Here is a 19,410-nt window from a genome sequence, read left to right on the forward strand (position 1 = left end):
AACAGATTAAAAGCTAATCAGCAGCCTTAATTTAAAATTATTTGTTCATTGCCTTATCATACATTGCACCAGCAGCCATGATGTTCGTAAGCAGCTGGAAGTCACCATGACTACTGTGAAATGATTGGCTGCAGTTGTGAATTGTTGTGTTTGAAGAGCTCCTGAGAATTGTGTACCTGTACCAGAGGTACCTCAAGTACTATCCTGTCTAGTGGATCTTGTCTCCTCTGCAGAAAGTACACAATCTGTCAATATCCATCCACTTTACTGTGAGTGGTGCATCAGTGTTAGATTTAGGTGTCCTGTGCAGGGTGGACAGTGGCCAGGGAGGACTCAGAGTGTTGTACTGATGCCCCTAACCAACAAACTGAAACTGAAACTGGCACACATTGGAAGAAATGATACCTGTGAATGAAGCTCACAATTTGCTGCATTGTTCCCAGAACTGATCATGGCTCTTTCGTTCTGAGTCAGGTGGAAGGACTGAAACAGAGACTTCAAAAGTTTTGTGACAAGCTAAGCTCTGACTTCCTGGACTTGTGCCATAGGTTTGAGGACCGTAAGGTCCCCCTAAATGGTCAGGTGTGCACTACACATCAGAGGTTGCTATTCATGTAGCTGACTGTGTGTGGGATGTATACAAGGTTTTTTTGGATTGGGTGACTTCCCATGTAGTCCATATAATGATAGCTGTAGGAAGTATCAGTGTAAGATTGAAAAAAAAATGCCTCCCACAGGTAAGAGTATTAGAATCCTAATGGTAAAATGCCAAAGCACTTGCAACAAAGTTCCAGAGTTTGAAGTGCTCATTAGAAGTTGTGAATCTCACATGTACAGAAAGTGGGCTGAATCCTGAAATTGATGGCCATGAGATTTTTGGAGAAAATTTGACTGTTTATTGAATGGATGGAAAAATTGAAAATGGAGGTGATGTATTTGTCTCAGTAGACAAGAAACTGTTATCCACTGAGGTACAAATTGAAGCTGCATGAGAGATTGTTTGGGCAAGACTCAGTGTCAGCGGTGGGTATAAGATGATGATTGGATCCTTCTATCACCCACCAGCCTCATCTCCTGATGTAATGGAAAACTTTTGAGGAAACCTCTGTTCACTTGTACTTAAATCCCCCAATCATACTGTAATCATTGTTGGAGACTTTAATCATCCAACAGTTAATTGGGAAAACTATAGTTTTGTTAGTAGTGGGTATCACAGTAAGACTCAGTTTTTACAGTTTCTAACTCACAATTCAACAAGAACTGACATTTTAATCAGACAGAATGGGCATGTTATAAGCGAGACGGAACAGTTCAAGTTCCTAGGTGTACGGATAGATAGTAAGCTGTTGTGGAAAGCCCATGTTCAGGATCTTGTTCAGAAACTAAATGCCGCTTTATTTACCATTAGAACAGTATCTGAAATAAGTGACATTTCAACACGAAAAGTAGTATACTTCGCATATTTTCATACGCTTATGTCATATGGTATTATTTTTTGGGGTAATTCTTCTGATTCAAAAAGGGTATTTTTGGCTCAAAAACGGGCTGTTCGAGCTATGTATGGTGTAAGTTCAAAAACCTCTTGTCGACCCCTATTCAATAGTCTGGGAATTTTGACATTGGCCTCACAGTATGTATTTTCTTTAATGTCGTTTGTTGTTAGCAATATTAGCTTATTCCCAAGAGTTAGCAGCTTTCACTCAGTTAATACTAGGCAGAAATCAAATCTGCATGTGGAATGCACTTCCTTGACTCTTGTGCAGAAAGGAGTGCACTATTCTGCTGCATCCATTTTCAATAAGCTACCACAAGAACTCAAAAATCTTAGCAGTAGCCCAAACACTTTTAAGTCTAAACTGAAGAGTTTCCTCATGGCTCACTCCTTCTATTCTGTCGAGGAGCTCCTGGAAGAGCTAAAAAATTAAGCAAATTCCAGTGTTACATTCTTGATTTTCTTTATTTAAACTAATGACTTGTCGCCTGAATATGTTTCTTATATTTCATTTTATCTGTTTCTACAATCGTGTTATAATTTCATGTATTGACTCGTTCCATGACCATGGAGACTTCTCCTAAATGTGGTCCCACGGAACAATAAATAAATAAATAAAATAAAAAAAAAAATGATAAGACATCCTGTGAAACTTTGCTAAATACTTTCTCTGAAAGCTATATAGAGCAGCTAGTTAAGAACCCCACTCACGATGGAATTATATTGGATCTAATGGCAGCAAATAGACTCTTTGAGAATGTCCACATCAAATCTGGTATCATTGACCATGACACTGTTATGGCAAGAATGATTCCCAAAATACAAATCACAACTAAACGAATCAGAAAGATGTATGTTCAGTAAACTAGATAAAAAATCAGTTGCGTCATATCTCAATGAGGAAACAGAAACTTTCAGCACTCTGGCTCAAGTTTAAAAGAATAATTGACCATGCATTGTACCCAGTAGAACGGTTGATACTGGAAGAGAACCTCCATGGTATACAGTTGCTATAAATAAATTTCTATAGAAACAGGGATTACTGCATAATAGGTGTAAAACAAAGTGTAGGGCTATAGATAGAGAGATGCTGAATGAAACACATTTGGCTATCTAGAGAGCCATGACTGAGGTCTTCAATAATTATTGTAGCAGAGTAATATCAACTGGTCTTTCTCAGAACTCAAAGAAATTCTTGTCATATGTGAAGGTTGTTAATGGCACCAAAGTTGGTGTCCAGTCCCTAGTGACTTGAGACAGGAACAGAAATTGAAGGTAGCAAAGTAAAAACTGAAATACTTTGTTTTCAAATGTTCCTTTACAAAGGAAACCTCAGGGGAATTACCCAATTTAATCCTCAGATTACTGAAAAGAATCAAGAATTTTATTCACTATAGATCATTTTACAATGATATTGGCTTCATCATACAGGATGTACTCGTACATAGACAAGTGTCAGTACATTATGGAATACGTTTCAAGCATGGCAGTGTACCAATTACACCAGGATAGCTTCTAAAAGTTAATGCAGTAAGCTATACCATAATCTGATATAATATAGTATTGTAGTGTTTATTGTATACACTATGTAATTACACACAATTAACCACAGCACACAATAATATCTTTAACTGCAGACAACCTTTAAATGCTAATATCCTCCTCAGGCGTCTCAAAGAATTCTTTCATGTCATAGAATGGATGATCTGACAGCCAGCTGTACCACTTAATTTTAAAAAAATTATATCCATAGACTGAACATGAATTGGCAGTTTATTGAACATTTTGAGTGGGTTTACTTTGTGGGAATTTCCTGTTCTTGCTAATCTGTGGCACGGTATATCTAAATTACCCTTAGTGCTGGTATTGTGTTCATGTATTTCCCCTCTGGCAATAAATTCTGAAATATTATTTTTAATGTAGAATACAGACACATAGATGTATAAATTTATAATTGTGTGTATTCTGAGTCTGGAAAAAAGAGGGCGACAGTGCTCCCTATGACCTCTTTTACATATTATGGGTAAGACTTTTTTTTTGTAATTTCAAGATATTCTTGATGTGAGGGGAGTACCCCCATATAACCAGACCATATGAAATATGTGACTGGAATAGCCCAAAGTATGTCACCCTAAGGTGCTCCAAGCTCACTACCTCCCTTAGTTTCAAGGTAAGGTATGCCACCTGAGATATTTTTTGACATACGTAATTGACATGTTCCTCCCAATAAAGTTTTGCACAGGAGCTTATTGGGTGCAAACCAGTCCAGGGCCTTATCAAGTGTTTCTTTTATTAGTTTATTCAGATCTGAAATGTTCTCATGTGTGGTAAGTAGTGTTGTATTGTCAGCATAACACACGACAGGGTGGGCTATGTTTTTAGGTAAATCATTAATAGCTACAATGAAGAAGAAGGGTCCAAGGATAGACCCTTGTGGTACACCTGTGCTGATTTCCATTACGCAAGAATTTACATTTCTGACTGAAACGAATTGTTTTCGGATACTTAAATAAGAATTTATCATAGCTAAAGTGCTCCCTCTCACCCCATAAAACTCTAGTTTCCCCAGTAGTGCGTCAACAGGAATGCAATTGAAAGCTTTGCTTAGGTCACAAAATATCAGTGATACCATGTTACTGTTTTCAAAAGCTGTTAAGGTTTGGTCAGTGATTTCCAAGATGGCTCCTGTTGTGTTTTTCCCTTTGCAAAACCCAAATTGATTGCTACATAGGATATTGTGTTTTTCAAAGAAGCTGCTTATTTGTGTGTGTATCAGTGCTTCAAATATCTTTGAGAATATTGGAACAATGCAGACTGTTCTGTAGCTTTGGTGAAGATGTTTGTCCCCTTTTTTAAAAACTGGGACAGCTTTTGATACCTTAAGTGCATCTGGAAAAACTCCAAATTCTACATATGTATTAAAAATAAATGCTAATGGTTTGGAAATTGAGTGTATTGTCTTTTTAATTACGTTATTTGATAACCAATAACAGTCCATACTTTTAGAACCTGAAAATTTGGATACAGCTAAAACATCAGCAGGTGTAACAGCCCTCCATTGAAATACCAGGTTAACAGGCAGTGGTGTTCCAACAAGGTCCATTGCAGATGAATTTCTTGCTTTAATACTGTTACTTATTTGTTTAAATGAGTTTAAAAAGTACTGATTTAATTCCTAAGGTTCAAGCAGAGCTGTTTCTGTGTGTTTTGGTGTATTCTCTTGTTTTATTATTTGCCATGCTGCCTTGCATTTGTTGGGAACCGTTTCTATACAGTTTTCCACTGCTTGCTTTTTTTGCCAGAAGAAGTTTAGTTCTGTAGTATTTTTTGCATTTCAGATATGACCTACAAATGTCCACACTCTGTTCTGCTCCTTGGTTAGTGGCTTGTCTATGCATCTGGTACAGCATATGCATGTTTTCTGCTAGCTCTTCTGTAAACCAATTCTAACTTTTCTTTTTCATTTCACTTGGATATCTAATTTTTTTTTACTGATGCGCAAGAATACCATAAATCTGTGTACTTTTAAAGAAGTTATCAAAGGTAATTTCAGCTTTCCTTTCTCCAGATTGACAATTATGTATAAAGTCCCAATCTGCACTTCCTAATCTATCAACAAACATGTTTTCTTCCTTTTGTCCTCATACCATTACTACTTTAGGTTCTTCAGTTTTAACTGGCTGTCTCTTACAGAGTGTAAGGAGTAGTGGCTCATGATGTGCAAGTCCACTTCCTGCAAGTCTGACTGTAAAATCTTCCCTATGGAAATTCACAACAATATTGTCTATGCAGGCATTCTTACATGTGGCACAGTTATTTGTACAGTAGAGGTCTAATGATCTTAGCATATTCAAAAATGTCCTAGCAACTGGCCTCTGTGAATTAAGTAAGTATTAGTGTCAGTGGTGTTGATAAACAGCCGAAATTTTTAAAACTGAACAAATCTCCAGTGCTTGATGGAATCTCTGTCAGATTCTATACTAAATTTATGGCTGTGTTAACCCCTCTTCTAACTATAGTCTATCAGAGATCCCTTGAACAAAAAATCATGCCCAGTTGTTGGAAGAAGGCGCAAGTCAGCTGGCTAAAGGGTAGTAGAAATGATCCGCAAAACTACTGTCCAATATCCTTGACACTGATTTGTTGTAGGAATCTTAGAACATATTATAAAGAGTTATCTTGAACAGAATGACATCCTCAATGCCAGCTGGGATGGATTCTGAAAACTGATCATGTGAAATCCAACTTGCACTTTTCTCACATGACATACTGAAATCTTGGGCCAAGGCAGACAGGTAGATGCTGTATTTCACAAGTTCTGAAAAGCATTTGACTTAGTACCACACCTATGCTTATTGGTAAAAGTATGATCATATGGGGCATCAAGCAAAGTTTGTGACTGGCTTGAGGACTTTTGGTAGGGAGGATGCAAGCTATCTTGCATGGACAGTCATTGTCAGATGCAGAATTAACTCGGGGTGTGCCCCAGGGAAGTGCGTTTGGACCCTTGCTGTTCATATTTTGTATTAACGACCTTGCACACAATATTAGTAGTAAAACCGGGTTTATGCATATGATGCAGTTACCTGTAATGAATTACTGCTTGTAAGAAGCTGCATAAATATTCAGTCAGATCTTGATAAGATTGCAAAGTGGTACAGAGATTGGCAACTTGCTTTAAATTTTTAGAAATGTAAACTTTTGCACTTCACAAAATGAAAAAATACGGTATAGTTTCCTATGATTATAATATCAATGAGTCACTGTTGGAATCGACTGACTCACACAAACAGCTGTGTGTAACACTTAGTAGGGATATGAAATCGAATGTCACATAGGTTCAGTCATGGGTAAAGCAGGTTGAAGAATTTGGTTTATTGGTAGAATACTGGAGAAGTGCAATCAAAAATGGAGACTGCTTACAAATCACTGTGACTGGTTTTAGAATATTACTCAAGTGTGTGGAATCTTTACCAGAGAGGACTAACAGGGATATTGAATACATACAGAGGAGCACATCACAAATGGTCACAGGTTTGTTTAATCCATGGGAGAGTGTTGCCGAGATACTGAAAGAAACGAACTGGAAGACCCTTAAAGGTAGATGTAAACTATCCCAACAATGTCTGTTAACAAAGTTTTAAGAACTGGCTTTAAATGATGACTCTAGGAATATACTACAAGCCCCTATGTATCGTTTGCCTAGGGATAGTGAAGATAAGATTTATATTACTACAAGCATAGAGACATTCAAGCCATCATTCTTCCTACACTCCATATGTGAATGGAACAGGAAGAAACCCTAATAACTGGTACAATGGAAGATACTCTCTGCCATGCATCTCATGGTGATTGGCACAGTACAGCTGTAGATGTATATGTAGACATAGCTGTAAAGTCATCAGGTCCATATATGGTCCCCCACTGCATTCTTTCTGGCAGCTTCCTCTTTAATGCTTTTATCTGTTTCAACTCATCAAACTGCTGGATGAAATAAAGTATCTTTCAAGTGAGCTTTGAAAAACTATTTCATGCCTCTGCCCTCTGTTTTCTGTGGTGTGGCCCATTTAAAAATTGACCCTTGATTCTAACCTCCTCTCATTTGGATCAAAACTTTTTGAAAGACTACTCAGACTCATTAAATGTCAAATTTTGGCTGTTGAGTCATTCAACCGAGGTAGTGCTTCTCCATTAAAGAATCTTTTTACAAATTCAATTTTTAAATCATTTAGTTTTTCAGAAAGTAAATTATCTTTGCAGTATTGCTTAAAATCCATGGGCTGGAACTTATGATCCTTAGGAAAACTTCTCATGGTCATATTAGACCAGGTATTGTACCTAGCATTAAAGAATCTTTCTGAGCAATTACTGCACTTAGTTTTGAACATTAATAAATTTTTATTTAGTTTACACATTTTGAGCTGCAACTGGCAATCTGTGCTAATAGATTAGAGAAGATAAACTTCTTTACCAAGACTGCTAATAATAATCTTTGTTCTTGATAACCATTTTTGGCAGTCAGTGTTACCATCTTCAGATCTCAGCAGACATCTTATTGGATATTTCTTAAAACAGCAGTAAGAGTACTCTTTCTCATGATTTGGTAGGTACCTAACAGACTAAAAGACTGATAAATCAACATGTCAGATTTGATTAAATCAAACTGTATATATAGTTGTTTTAATCTTCATGCCAATGCATCAGTTTTCTAGTCTTTTATGCAATTATCAGTTCATGGTTCGAAAGAGTACTTTTATAGCTGTTTTAAGAAATATGTAAAAACCTGTATATCAATATCTGAAGCCGGTAATATTGTCTTCCATAACCAATTATTGAAAGTTAATGTTATTATTAGCATTCTTCAAAAAGAAGTTTACCTTCTGTAATGTAACAACATTTTGCTTCAAAGTTGACTCTTCATTATCAGTTACAACTTTTTCCACTTTTACTGTTTTATCATTTAAAGTATTAAGATGAACAATAGTTTGGCTATTGACAGTTTCAATTTCACATTTTTGCTTAGCGTGTGAGTCATCCTGTTGTCTACCTTATCCACTCTTTTGCTGAACTTTTCTACTTTCTCACATGTAGCCATTACTTGGCCACCTGGTTCACTTCTGACTTCATCAATCTGATTGCTCAGTTTCTTGACTGTTTCACGTGTCATTGTTAAAATTTACGTATTTGTTTCTGAAATTCTGTATTGTATTTGAGCACTTAGTTCCTTTTTTGTTTCTGAAACCTTGACATTGATATTACTAGGTTCACCTAAAATCCTCTTGTCTGACTCTACACTTCTTTCTCTAAATATGAAATCTTGTTTTCTATTTCCCACAGCTCTTTTGAATGTTTATTACCCACCTGCTTAGTTTCTTCAGAAATTCTGCTATTTGTTTCTGAAATCATGTTAATGTTTTTGAGCACCTGTTCTAATACACTTTGAAAATCTGGTAAAGTACTGCTTTCATCTGATCCAGGCCTGCTTGTTCTAGACCAGTGTTTGTCAAACTTTCTGAGACCAAATATTAGCAACTACTAACACTCTCCCATCCATCATCAACATTAGTACCTAACTAAACTTTATGATGAAAAAGATTTTTCTTTGAACGTTTTCATTTTTAAAATGAACAAGGATAAATGATGTTTAGTTTATGTAGGTGTTTATTATACCAGTAACTAATGAGACAATTTGTACTGCTTGTTTCTAACAGCATTTTTTATTGTGTGATGAAGCAGTTCTCAATGTAGCACGAGCACTATGTACAGCTCCTTCACAGGAAAGGAAACCAACTACTCATACTGAGGATAAACACTTGCTACAAAACATGCTTTCTCTGCACCACTCCCATCTCTAGTGGCACTTGTTTCACTTGCACCCTGCAGCCCCATTTAAAATCAACCAAGTTAAAATGTGTGCAATATACTTATGGTTTAAAAATCACTTGATTTCTGGACTTCTTGCTTATGATCTAACAGAACTTGGAAGACTTCAGACTGCCAGTTCTTCGTGTCTGATCTCTGCCACTAACAATAATGATAATAATAATAATACTGTGTATCCTACAGGAGTGTGGCAGCTGTTGTATAGTTACTGTGTTTTGTGCTGCTGATTACCATTACAACCTCTCTGAGTAATTGTTGTGATGTTGAATTAATTTAGTTATTCCATATAAGTCAGTGTAAATTGCTACATGTGGTTTGAAATATGCACACAGGCATCAGTTGCAACCTACCTTGATGATAATGTGACATAGCAGTTTAAATTCTGAATATTGTTTTTGGGAATGCCACGTATATTTTGAGCATGAGTAAATGCATCTTCAATATATGTAGTGTACTTAATCTCAATATGCAGGCAAAAAGTTATTTATTATTAATGGAAATATTACACTTTGTTTCAATGAATGACAATGTAATGTAACCAGCAACTAAGCCAGCGATAATATAGAGCGTGAAATGATTTCTTTTCCCAGCAAATTAATCTAATGTTACACAGAAAGAAAGAATGGTACAAACACCTGCGTATTATTAAGATAATTGCAAAGAATTTCTTTGCAATTATCTCTTTAAGAATTGAGTTAACTTTTAATCCTTTGAATTAACTGAAAATATCTTATAGCAGGGGGAAGCGTCATGTTAGCCTTGCGGTGTTAAATCTCTGAATAAGTTTCATAATAAAAAATATTAACTAACTTTAATATTGAAAACTGACTGTAAAAAATCATTAGAGCACTTAGAAATATTTTCCTTTGCTAGTGATGCTCGCATACACTGAAATATTTTTAGTACATGTAATAGCAGGCCCATTGCCACCAAAACAATCAAAGCCAGATGGTTAACTGACAGCAATATTATTATTGTCTTTAAATAAATTTTACATGGAAGGAGAGGTATTTTTGAAAGGAAACATAAAATACCTTCAGAACAAACATGGCTCTTGTGTATATAAATTACACTTGAAGTTTCATGGTTTCATTGATTGATTGATTGATATGTTTATTCATCCATATAACAATACAAATTGTATGGACATCATCAATTGTATCTTATGAATTAAAACATACATAGGTTCTTACAATGTTTCCAATTCAATTCTTACAATTTTTACAGGTCATTTCTTACAATATTTATAATTATGCCATATGCTGTCACTCTATAGAGGCCTATGTTGTATTTGTGTGTACTAAGTAGCTATCTACAATTATTCTAAATATTCATTTACCTTGTCACAACTAATGCTTAATAAATAAGTCTTTAGCTTTTGGCTAAAGATATGAAGTTCATTTATACCTAGTATTTACTGTGGCAGTCTGTTGTACAGTTTTAGGCCATTATATAGCATACTGTTCTGTGCCTTGGACTTGTTTCTCCTGTTTAGGTATAAGTAGTAGCTGGATCTAGTTTCATGGTCATGTATTGAGTTGTTTATAGCATGTAGATGAATAGCTTTCCTTACTTACATTACAGTATGGAAAAATGATTCACATGGGACATTCAGAATTTCTAGTTTTTTGAATAAATCAATCTAATGGGCCATATTGTTGCTATTTGTCATTATCCGTACAGCTCTTTTCTGTACCTTGAAGACAGACTGAATATTCCCATCACTTGTTCACGAAAACATGATTCCATAACTGAGAATTGAGTGTATGTATCCAAAACATGTTATTTTGAGGCATGAAATATTGCACACTGGTGCAAGTATTTGTAGAGCATAACATGCTGTGGATAGTCTCTTTGTTAAATCTTTTACATGTTCTGTCCATTTTAACTGCCAATTTACCTTCAACCCCAAAAATTTGGTATCCATTAAACATTCTATTACATCATCATTAATTGTTAATTTATCATCATTGTGTCTTTTATTCAACCGGAATTATATACAATTAGTTTTATTTACGTTTAAAGTTACTTTATTTTTCAGTGACCACTTGAGAACATCTTTGAGGGCTTCATTAGCCTTTTCTGTCAACTGTGTTGGAGTTTTGGCTCTAAGCACTATGTTGCTGTCATCAGAAAATAGTACCGAGCGAGGTGGCGCAGTGGTTAGCACACTGGACTCGCATTCGGGAGGACGACGGTTCAATCCCGTCTCCAGCCATCCTGATTTAGGTTTTCCGTGATTTCCCTAAATCGTTTCAGGCAAATGCCGGGATGGTTCCTTTGAAAGGGCACGGCCGATTTCCTTCCCAATCCTTCCCTAACCCGAGCTTGCGCTCCGTCTCTAATGACCTCGTTGTCGACGGGACGTTAAACACTACCCACCACCACCATCAGAAAATAGTATTTTTTCCCCACATCTGATACTCTGTGGAAAATCATTAATGTAAATAAGAAAAAGGATTGGAACCAATATACTACCTTGTGGAACACCTATATAAATATTTTTTGGATCTGATAAGTCTTACTAGAAATCCTTCTGAAGTATATGAAATCTTAAAATGCTGCATCCGGTTTCCCAGGTATGATTTAAGCCACTTCTTAAGAACACCTCCTATTCCTAGTAACTCTAATTTATGTAATAAAATTATGTGGTCCACTGTATCAAATGCCTGTGATAAGACCAAGAAAATTCCAGTGCCTCAAGAATGACCTTTGTAAGCTGTGCAATAGCTGATTTTGTACCTCTTTTGGGTCTGAAACCATGTTGTTCTTTGCAAAGAAGGTTAAACTGATTTAGATACTGCGTTAATCCACTTTTCATTACTTTTTCAATAATTTTGGAAACGGTGGACAGTAAGGAGGTTGGTCTGTAGTTTTCTATATTTTCTGCATCACCATTTTTTAGTATGGGTAATACTTTTGCTTGTTTTAGGTTCTTGGGAAAACAGCCAGATTTGAATGATTCATTGATTATTTTTGTTAACGGAGCTTTTATGGAATTTGCACATTCTTGAAGGACTCAAGCTGGTATTTCACCTAGACCAGTTGATTTTATATTTTTTAATTGATGTATAACTTGAGCAACCTATTTCTCAGTTGCCGGTTAGAGTGCCATTGAGTTTGGTGGATGGTTCTTGTTGAGTAAGACATACATGTCTGGAAAGTTCTGTTGTAATTTCTTAGCAATGCTGTTGAAGTACATATTTACAAAGTTAACTATTTCTTTTGGGAGGTTCATTTGTCTATGTTTGTTCTAAATTTGTGAATTCAAAAGTTTTTGCCCTGTGTGCTGTATCCCATTTGATAATATTCCAGGCTGCTTTGCTTTTGTTTTCTACCTGCAATAGTATTTTATGGTTTGTGAGTTTTTTAGCATCTAGTAGTACCTTTCTATAGATTCTCTTGTAGTTTTTATAAAATTGCAAAAATGCTGGGTCAGTCTGTCTATTTTTGATTGAAGCAAGATACCTAAGAATTTAAGAGGATTTTTTGATACATCTGGTTATCCATATATTTTTCTCTGAAGTTGCAATGGTATGCAAAGTTTTGGGGAATGCTTCCTCAAATTTTAGTTTAAAAATGGACATGAAACACTTATACATTTTGCTCACATTCATTTCCGCATGGACTTCCTCCCACTATTATTATTGTATCTGGGATGAAAATTCATGCAGGTTTGACTTTAAGAAGAGCCTTTTGTATACTTTTAATTTAGCGGGCTTTTCTACATAAAAATTTACTTTTAATGTCTGACACAAATGATCTAATAAGCTTAGATCTTGAACATGTATGTAGCGTTTTTTTCCTGTCTATGTCTGTTGCTACACGGTCTATCAATGTTGAAGATTGTTTAGTTATTCTAGTGGGACAGCTTACAAATGAATTCATGCCATAACTGTAGAAAACATTTAAATAGGCATGACTGACATCATCTGACTTCATTTCATTGATAGTGAGATCCCCACAGACGATTATGCTTGTTTTTGAGCAAGATACCTTAGCTAGTGTCTGATTTAGTTTTGAGAAAAAAATGTCCACATCAGCACTCAGTGATTGGTACACACAAATTACCATTAATTTTTTGACATGTTGTGTTTTGTTACTTCAGTAGCTGAGAGTTCAAATTGTTTACCAACACTTAATGCGGTAAGGTCATTTCTTTGTTTAAATGAAATACCTTTCTTCTCATAAATACACAAACCCCCACCTTTCATGGAGAGTCTACTGTAGAAACAAGCAACTTCATATGAGGCTAAGGCTAAATATGAGATTTCAATCCCTTTGCACCAGTGTTCTGTAAGACACACAACTTAACTGTATAATGTTCGTAGATTTACTTCTATTTGCTGAAGATTGCTTTTTATGGATTTATATTCTGGTAATGAAATGATCGTATGGCATTGTTGGCCGGGAGGCCCCTTGCGGGGAAGTTCGGCCACCGTATTGCAAGTCCTTTTTAGTTGACGCCACTTCGGCGACTTGCAAGTCAATGATGATGAAATGATGATGAACACACAACACCCAGTCATCACGAGGCAGAGAAAAACCCTGACCCCGCTGGGAATCGAACCTGGGACCCCGTGCGTGGGAAGCGAGTACGCTACCGCAAGACCACGAGCTGCGGACTATATTCTGGTGAAGTACTGTTAAACATTTAGTTGTACTTATCATGGTTGCCTCCTCCTCTTTGTGCTTGATGTTAAAAAATCTTTCTGATGGTTGGAGGCAGTGTTTTCCTCCTGCTTGCTACACTGTGCATTTCACTTGCTGTTCTTTCCTTTTCTTCTGGTGGAGTTGCTGCTGAGTCATCTATTGCTTTTGTTGTTGGTTGTGTAGATGTACATGTTGCGACCATTTCCTTTGCCTGTGTAGACATTGGTCCGAGGTCTTTTATTGCTACTGTTGCTGGTATTGTTACAAATGCTTTCCTGTTGACACTTACTTCCATATCTGATCCTTCTCTAAGTTTAGCACTACTACATCTGGATTCATTAGGCAGGCAAGGACCTCCATGTCATTGATAGCCTTGCTTGTGCAAGATACTTTGCAGTCCTCTTTTGCTGTTGGCAGTGCAATTCTCTCATATTTATCACTTATGGAGAAAACACTTGTTACAAACATTTTGATCCTCTGGCAGATTAAAGATTTGACCCACTTATTTAGATGCATTCTGTGTCTTGTAAAGTGCTTTCTTTCCAGGTCATTTAGGGTGAGAAAAACAGCATTTAAAAGTGGATTGACACACCTTTTTGTAGGCCCTGTTTGCTTTGAGGATCTCCTTGTTTACACACGACAATTCAGTAAGGTAATGCCTATATGGTGTGCCTAGCACAATTATTTTCTGATCCCCAAATGTACAGAGTGTCTCTCTTAAAACTCTTGTTGCTACTTTCAGTTTATTTCTGTGTACATCATTTGCATTGCCTACTATTGTGGTACACTGGTTTTGCAACACACAATTACTGTTTTTATGGTCCTTCTGTATTTCCTGTAATCCTGCTCCAGGTTTCACCACACTTGTAGCATTGAGGTCTTGTGGGTAACGAAGAATTTCTGTTATTCCTCTGCCGTGGCTGTCAGAAAGTAACACTATACTAACAGTTTTTGGTAACCCTTTGTTTACATTGTTACCCTGCTTGTTTACCTTCATTTCATGACAGTTGGTTTCTGTAGCTGTACTTTGACATACTTGGAACTTATTGAAATACAGTATCTTTTAATGGTAAATATATACAATATTTGTCACAAGATATTATCAGACTTGACAAAATGACTTATAATATTACAGATATTACTTTCTTATTCTGCATTACCTTCATATCGGTTGAATGAATCATGTCATACATTAGACAGTCTTCCAGGTGATGCCACAGCTGTTAATAATAAAATAATTTTTTATCTACTGTGGGAACTACCTACAACTTGGACAAGGCATTTTCATGAGGTATTTCAGTATATGTGATGTATATGTCACAGTTTTACTGTCTTAGAGGCATGGTAAAACTACAAAGTATGTGTGTAGTTTGTGGACTATTCCAGGAAGATGTTCATACATTCGTTTCACAAGCTGTATCCTCCACCACATAATGTCACTGTTATCATTAGCATCTGAAAAAGGAAATGTAATTATTGGTAACATATGTAATCAGTGTTACAGTCTTATGAAAACGTAATAGTAGCAATTATCATTCAAAAATAATTCAGTTTTGTGACTTACACACAACTGAACCCTTCTGATTTCACCCCTTAAAAAGTTACAGTTTACCCCTTGGAGGTATTTCCCCCATGTTGGCAACCACTGTTCCAGAGCCACATGATCTAGCCCTGATTAGTCTAATGCTACCGTTTCTATGGTTGATTAAACTAATCATGTCTCGCATACAGCCTCCATTGTTCTTTTTTTTGCTTTCAAAGTTACCGTCAGTTCTGATAACATTTAATATTGCTCTGGTTCACATGAAAACTTCCTAAAATACTCTACAATAGACAATTCAATGCATTATGTAGGGCACAACTGAATCCTGCAGCATGGCACTAGTAAAAAGGGCTCTTGGAAATCTCATCTGGAATCAGTGTCACATCCACATTACACTGGGTCAGCACCACAAACTCTGACTTTGTGAGAAAACTAAGTACTTCAAAATTACTTACCTTAGTTTATGATGTTTTTGCCAGGGCTGAAACTGCATAGTTGTCTGCTCGAGAATCATGTACTCTTGTGTGCAATTTTGTGATAATGGATTCAATGTTGTTATAAATAAAACACTGGCTGTATAATTCAGTTGAAGAGTTCCATTTAGTACACCAGTAGAGTCGGTCTAACTCAGTGTAATAGAACATTTTACAATAAGTGCCCTAACTGCATAATACTTGACATAGGTGAGCACTACAAAAGAACATCTGCTTTCTTTGACATACAGAAACCTTCTTGATGGATTTACTCAAAAATCAAATAAGCAATTGCATTTTAACCTATTTATGTAGGCGATAATTATCAGACAATGTGTATGACAAAACGTAAACAAAAATTGGTGATTTTAATGTACTAATTCTATATGTGTGTAATCATCATTAATTGTGGAAATACAATTTATAGTTCTTGCATTTAGCAACACAGATAACAGTAACACAGTAATGTTTTGAAATTCTGTTACATGCTACAATATAATTAGGACAATGATATAGGCTGAAGCAATAAATTAAAATTTGCGCTAGCCCCAGGATTCAAACATGGGCTCCTGCTTACTAGGTGGATGAGCTAAGTGCTGCATCACATTGCAGCTACCACAGCTGCATGGATTACTCTAGTACATCTCCCTCCCTGATACAAATTGCATTTCACATTTTGAATAACGATTCTGCTCAGCAGGATTGGCAAGGTGTAAAGTGTATTTCAGTTAATGATTCTTGTAAGCTTCCTGATTAGTTATAATTTCTCGAGGTAATTACTTTTTGTAAATAAGCAAATTTTCAAGTTATCTGTTTTGCATGATTAAGTTTCATTAATATCCTATATCACTTCACACGGCCTTCCAGTCCTCTACAAATATAATAATTATGAAACAAAAGTGAATGTTATTCATATTTAAACTGCTTCTCAGTCTATTTGTTTTGAAAATTTGCATATTGCAAATATGGTTGTAATCATGACTCATTAACAATCTTTTCATTGCTAATTGCTAGAATATAAGCTGAATATTATGAAATTGTGTTGGTGTAGGTCACACAGATAGTGTTGTCAAGTTTGTTATTCGAAATATGAGTTTTGTGTGCTGACAACAGAGTGTGGAAAATACTGGTGAAGAACCTGATCCACAGTAAGAGGTAATGCACTATTCAATACCTGACTGGGATCCTTACTGAAATGATCAGTTCTCCGCCTAAAACATTATAGTCTATGGAGCACAGTTTAAATTTTTATGTGAAGCAATCTGTGGCCTGCTCACATTTATCAAAACTTTTCTTGCGTGCTTTTGTACACTGTTAAATTTTGTAGAACAATAGCTATTATACAAATCGATTAGCATATGTGATGTCTTTTATTTTTTCTCACAATACTGCTATCTTTACCTTATTGTTACAGGAACCTGTATTGCAAGTCACTGAGAAAACTCTGTGCTGCTGCTGTTGCCGTTCTGGCCCTTTGACATTAGTTGCTAACATTCCAGCTACAGGATTTGTCTCTGGTCAAGAGATACCTATTACCGTAGAGGTTGATAATGCAACTGAGGAAACAATAAGTGCTGTTACATGCTCCCTGAAGAAGGTATTGTACAGTAACAGTTTGTTTCCAATATACTAATTTCAGTCTTGAAAAAAATTTAATGCGAGTGGAAGAATATTGCTCACAATTTTTTGTAAAATAATCAAAGAATGAAAGAAATCTAGCATATTGAAAATTATGTGACAAGGGTGTCCATCATCAATAAATGTAAATTTGTTGTGTGTAGGAAGATCCTCTACATCTCCTCAGGATTTCTTTAGTACAAAATTTTTCCCTCAGAGTAAGTAAAGGAACGTAGAAACTTACAATTACATTGAAAATATCCCATTACAATGATTTCTGTACTAATAAACAGGAACAACACAAGCTGAAAATACATGGAAGTTGAGTGAAAAGTGCAACAAAATAATGTAGACAAATTTAATTTCAGAATCGTCAGTCTTTTTGCTGTAAATTTATGTAAATAGGAGCAAGGAATGTGAATGTGTTAAGAATTCTGATGACTTCTGTTACTGCCATTTGATTTCAATATATACCTGTTGCTTCTAACTTGTTTCTCTGAACTCCAGATTCCAAATGAGTAACTTGTCTATTCCATTATTTACTGTTCCTCTTTCATGTGTATATCCTGTAAACATTGTTCATAATTTCTCGAAAATTGATATTTATTATCTTTTGGTTATTTTTATTATATATGTTTTATAGAAGATGGGCAACTGTCAGCCACTTAGTCAACTTGATTTCGTCTGTCATTTGTAAACCTTAAGGATTCATTATCATTGTCATTCCATTTCCATTTTACATACAAACCCTAAATGACTCACAATTTCAAAGAAAATACTCACTTTTGTTGCCTTAACAATACTACTTGCTGCTCTCTTTCTACTGTAGTAAGAGCCACTTGGCATCACTGTTCCAGTGGTCAAATGTGATCCCTAAAATGTTATATCTGAGAATGTCACAGTGTTAAAAAGAAAATATATAGTAGTTTCTCTGCAAAGGAAATTAGAAGCAATAAAAAAATTGATAGTGGTGTGAAACTGATTAGTATCTTCATACATACTATTTAGATCATTGTCAAGTGTAGCATGGGGTACTTCCTATTGTACAACATATTAGAGTTCCTTTTGATTCAGTTCACTTCCAGAATATGAGAAGAATGACGGCTTACATTTCTCTGTGTGCACTGTAATTAGTTGGATCTTGACTCTGCAATCCCTATGGGAGCGATATACAAACAGGCTACACGATATTCCCAGATTCCTCAGTTAATACTGGTTCTTAAAACATGTCACGTACTAGGGTAGCTGACACCTATCTTCAAGCATCTGCCAATTGAGACTACTCAGCATTTCTGTGATGTTCTTTGATGAATCAAACAAACCTGAGATTATTGTTGCTGCCTTCTTTGTAAGCAAGCTGTATACCCCATTGGTCCTATTTCATATGGATCTCACATACTTGAGCAATATTCTAGGATGGGTCACACAATGGTTTTGTAAGTACTCTCTTCTGTAGACTGATAGCATTTTCCCAGAATTGTAACTATGAATCAAAGTCTACCACCTGCTTGACCCATTATCGAGTGTATTGACCAAGTAATATACAAAATCGATCCAAGTAACACAAACAAGACTTTATTCATAAACCTCTGAACGAAAACAGAAGTAAGCCTCTTGTGACTCCACATGTAACAAGACAAATGACATAAGTGATACACAGAACAACAGAGTGGGAGAAACTAAAAGAACATAGTGAGAGTGAATTACCATTGCTCCACATGTATTTAGCTGTGAGTCACCGTGAGACACCATGGCAGACACTGTACCATGTGCACGCTTCCTACAGGTGGCCTCTAGCGGCTGGTCCATGCTGATACAGTTGGTGATTGATCGAAGTACACCCTCACAGTGACACTACCCTCAGCGCACTCAGTAGCAGAATACAGAACACCTGCCTTGGCAACAGAGGAGATACTGGTGGCCTGGTGAGAGAGGCATCCATCAGATCCAGAGTGGCAGCAGCTGCTGATGATGGTGGGGTTGGGACGACGTGCTGGTCAGCATCAGAACGTAGGACCAGAACACGTGGAGATGCACACACACCTGAGGGCAGTGGGGCCGTTTGGCAACCGATAACAGCACCGGAGAGGAGGGTGCCATCACCATCTCTGTGTTGTCATCAGCAGACAGGTCCCAGTGCAGAGTAGATGGATCTGGACCCACTGGCAACAGTGACTGAGGCAGTGATGGTAAGGGGGCTGGTGGAGGCAGCCTGACCGGTACAGCAGGCTGTGGTAATGGATCTGAGG

General features: G+C 36.4%; 1 protein-coding gene across 1 annotated transcript in view; it reads left to right on the plus strand.

The window, feature by feature from the left end:
• The window catches only part of LOC126235108 (uncharacterized), a 74,341-nt gene that overhangs the window by 42,023 nt on the left and 12,908 nt on the right, over nucleotides 1-19,410 (plus strand). The window contains exons 4-7 of the mRNA XM_049943843.1: nucleotides 16,959-17,157; nucleotides 17,326-17,379; nucleotides 17,455-17,509; nucleotides 17,669-17,777. Coding sequence (XP_049799800.1) covers nucleotides 16,959-17,157; nucleotides 17,326-17,379; nucleotides 17,455-17,509; nucleotides 17,669-17,777 — 417 coding nt within the window. The remainder of the gene's footprint in view (nucleotides 1-16,958; nucleotides 17,158-17,325; nucleotides 17,380-17,454; nucleotides 17,510-17,668; nucleotides 17,778-19,410) is intronic.

Source organism: Schistocerca nitens, chromosome 2, assembly GCF_023898315.1.
Source record: "Schistocerca nitens isolate TAMUIC-IGC-003100 chromosome 2, iqSchNite1.1, whole genome shotgun sequence".
Lineage (NCBI taxonomy): Eukaryota > Metazoa > Arthropoda > Insecta > Orthoptera > Acrididae > Schistocerca > Schistocerca nitens.